Raw genomic sequence first — 3,591 nt, 5'->3', positions numbered from 1 at the left:
GCCCTAACCACCTGGCCATGCCGGGCCAAAAAGCTTAAGTACAGGGTGAAAAGGAATTACCAGCCAATAATAGGTACACAATAAATATTACAGTTGGAACCTCATCGTATTATAAATGGTCATAAATACATCCTTCCTATGTTTATCGAAACATTGCATTAAAAAAAAAACAACAAGCAAACAAGTAAAGAAAAATTTTTCAAAAAAGGAAGTAAATGTAGGGATGGCAAATATCAGTCCTTCAAAAACAATGCAAAAAAAGTTAGTAGGGATGGCATTTGCATCCTCCCAATATAATAGCATAAATAATAATAATTAACATATAGTAATATTTATAACTGGAGGCCCGGTATGGCCAGGTGGTTAGGGCGCTCGACTCGTAATCTGAGGGTCGCGGGTTCGAATCCCCGTCACACCAAACATGCCAACCTCCGCCTTTGTCTGGTCCCAAGTCCAGGCGCGGGGCTAGCTACTCCACCCCGTAAAAACCAACCTGCTACAAGTAACTGCAACAACAACTTTCCGTTGGTGAGGTGTTGTTACGGCCCTATGCTCCACTGGGAATTTACAGGAATAAAAAAAAAATATTTATAACTATTCAATCACAATTTAGTTTAATTTATCCTATTTTTGTCTTTTAACATTCTACTACACTGTGTGCCTATGCTATTATATAGGGATGATTTAAATGTCATCCCTACATTTACTTCCTATTTTGAAAATATTTGTCTTTACTTGTGCTGTTATTAAGTGTGAACAGACTCAGTGTCTTTATCAGCGGTTAGTTTTACATAATCTTCAAGACAGGAGGCTTACTTTACACCAACAAGCAGCAGCGTGAATCGGTCGCCAGAGGTCGTTGTCGACGGCGTCCACCGTTACATTTTGATCCAACAAAAACTCCACTACACTCAAGTAGTCATTGGCTGCCGCTATGTGAAGCTACGAAGACAAAAAAAACAAAAAACTTCTTGTGAAGTTGAAAAATACAAAGAAAACACAGTTATTAATAAAATACTTCTATCACCCGAGTCTATTTTTTTTGAAACAACAACAAAAATGAGTATTGTTATCTAAAGGTAAGGAAAATTATAAACCCGGGAATTTCTGTCAATGAAAATTCACCAGCGAAGTAAATCCCGAGTGTCTGAGCTATTTTCACAAAAGAAAGTATCCCGAGTTATTTCAAAATTATTACCTTCTGAAAATTAGGGAGAAAAATAAAATATTTCTTAAATAACGATTAAAAATATTTACCGCACACTATCTTTTAAGGCAAATCAAGTTTAACGATTCACGCGAAATGTTTTGTAAAACAATCACAAGGGCTTATAGCACAAAATAATAAGTTCAGTAAGGTTATTCAATTAATACCTTCTCCTAATGTAACGAATTTTTGTTATAGTTTCACATTTGTCAAATTCTTTTTTTTTATGAGAAATTAAACAAAAAAAAAACTTACAATATTAGTGTTTTAACGAAAATAGCGTCATGTATATCAAAATAAGTTTGTTTGTTCGTCACAATACTACACAATGGATTATCTGTACTGTGTCCATCGCGGGGATCGAATCCCGATTTTTGGCGTTATAAGACTCAAACTTGTGGGAGAGCATCAAAATGAAACTTTTGTGTTTCTATTCTAAAGTGATTAATGAAACTTTTGTGTTTCTATTCTAAAGTGATTAATGAAACTTTTGTGTTTCTATTCTAAAGTGATTAATGAAACTTTTGTCTATTCTAAAGTGATTAATGAAACTTTTGTGTTTCTATTCTAAAGTGATTAATGAAACTTTTGTCTATTCTAAAGTGATTAATGAAACTTTTGTGTTTCTATTCTAAAGTGATTAATGAAACTTTTGTGTTTCTATTCTAAAGTGATTAATTGATTAATAATTTTTTATATTTTATTCAAAAAGTTAAAGATTAAAAACTCATTTTGATCTTTAACAGAAAGTACTCATCCATTTCATTAACATTATTTTCAGAACAACAGGTTTTCAAGGAGATGTAGGCTTACCGGAGTGGCTCCTTGTTCGTCTCGAAACTCCAGGGATTCGCCTTTTTTTGCAAGATTTTTAAGATCATTTAGCATCTTATTTTCTGGAGCTTTACGGGTTTGGTCGATCATTTCTTGAGTTATGCCTTGAATATGAAACATAATTTTATGATAAGCTGTTAGTGGGACGACCTATGGTTTCAAGAAGACAAACCATCGAAAATAATTCATTATTAAATGTTAAATTATCGTTTTTTTATAACCTGTGTTTAGTATACTTTTTCGTGGTCACAAAAACGTATGCGTACAAACGGTACAACATTTTCATATATCATAAATCCATAGCGATTGGCTTAGGCGTAGTATTTCACACTATAGGAAATTTTGTTTTAGATACACATAAAGTAGAGGAGGAAAAAAGAACAAGAAATAGTTTCAAGTTTCAATAGTCTTATATTCAAAATACACACCAAAACGTTTTAGTATTTTAACTCTATTCGTTACCAAATTTAGAATGGTCCTGTAAATTCGATTAATGGTCCATTATTTGAATAATTGAATGACCTTATTTGTTAATACAATTTCACATCATTACTGTGACTAACTTTAGGTTGCGGGTAGGTTATAAGAGTGACAGTCAATCTCTAAGCGTGGATGATAGGTAGTAGAGTACTGTTGACTGGATGTCTTCTCTCTGGTCAGTAGTAATGATAGGTAGTAGAGTACTGTTGACTGGATGCCTTCTCTTTGGTCAGTAGTTGAAAATAAAGAAAGGTGGCAGATAGCTGTTATTCGTTGTTCATCTTAGAGCAAAGCCATGTAGGCTATCTGCTGTGTTTATCGCCGAGAATCTAACCCCGAATTTTAGCGTTGTAAGTCCGTAAACTTACCGCTGTCCCACCAAGGTAATTTCAAATTTTCCTCGTAGACCAACAAATTTTGTTGTTGTTTGAAAACAAACATTATTTTAACTTTACGCAAAATAATCGCTATGAACAGACCTACCTTGATGTCAGTACAGATTATACTCAAGATTTTGTTATCATAATTTTATTGGTCCCACAAACAGATTGGCATATTCAACCAGCAAATCAGTCTAACAACAAAAAGAGGGAGATTATAACCTCTAGGTATCATAAAACCTGCCAATAACCAACTAATATAGGAAAAATTTAAGTGACATAAAAGGGGAAACAAAGAAGATGCCAATTAACTAATTCCAGAAACTATACACAAAGCTACATGCGTGTATGGGTGAATAATTTTGAAATTTGTAAATGTACACGAAATATTCATCTACCTGAACTAAAAAGAAATGAAACGCCTGGTATGCGAGTACTCCTATGACCTACACACCCAGACTCTATCCAATTTGGAGCTGATAAAATTTCCTTAAATTAGGGTTTGAATCTATCTACACATCTGTATACCGATAGCTTAGTATTTGTTTAATTTCCAATTTGCACTGCATTTTGTAGAGTAACAGTAAACGTGGAAGGATTTTGAAGCATTAGCAAGAAAAATGACTGCAATAGATTGTTAAAACTTACTAGAATAACATAGAAAAGTATATATATATATATATATATATA

At 33.3% G+C, this 3,591-nt stretch overlaps 1 protein-coding gene across 4 annotated transcripts in view; it reads right to left on the bottom strand.

The window, feature by feature from the left end:
- LOC106462344 (protein phosphatase 1 regulatory inhibitor subunit 16B-like) overlaps nt 1-3,591 on the bottom strand; it is a 51,734-nt gene that overhangs the window by 12,116 nt on the left and 36,027 nt on the right. For all 4 annotated transcript variants that reach the window (XM_022389587.1, XM_013922257.2, XM_022389589.1 and 1 more), the window contains 2 exons: nt 2,021-2,145; nt 817-942 (listed from right to left, as the gene is read on the bottom strand). In XM_022389587.1, the coding sequence (XP_022245295.1) occupies nt 817-942; nt 2,021-2,145 (251 nt within the window). The remainder of the gene's footprint in view (nt 1-816; nt 943-2,020; nt 2,146-3,591) is intronic.

Source organism: Limulus polyphemus, unplaced genomic scaffold (assembly GCF_000517525.1).
Source record: "Limulus polyphemus unplaced genomic scaffold, Limulus_polyphemus-2.1.2 Scaffold1147, whole genome shotgun sequence".
NCBI lineage: Eukaryota > Metazoa > Arthropoda > Merostomata > Xiphosura > Limulidae > Limulus > Limulus polyphemus.
This window is presented reverse-complemented; position numbering and strand designations above follow the sequence as displayed.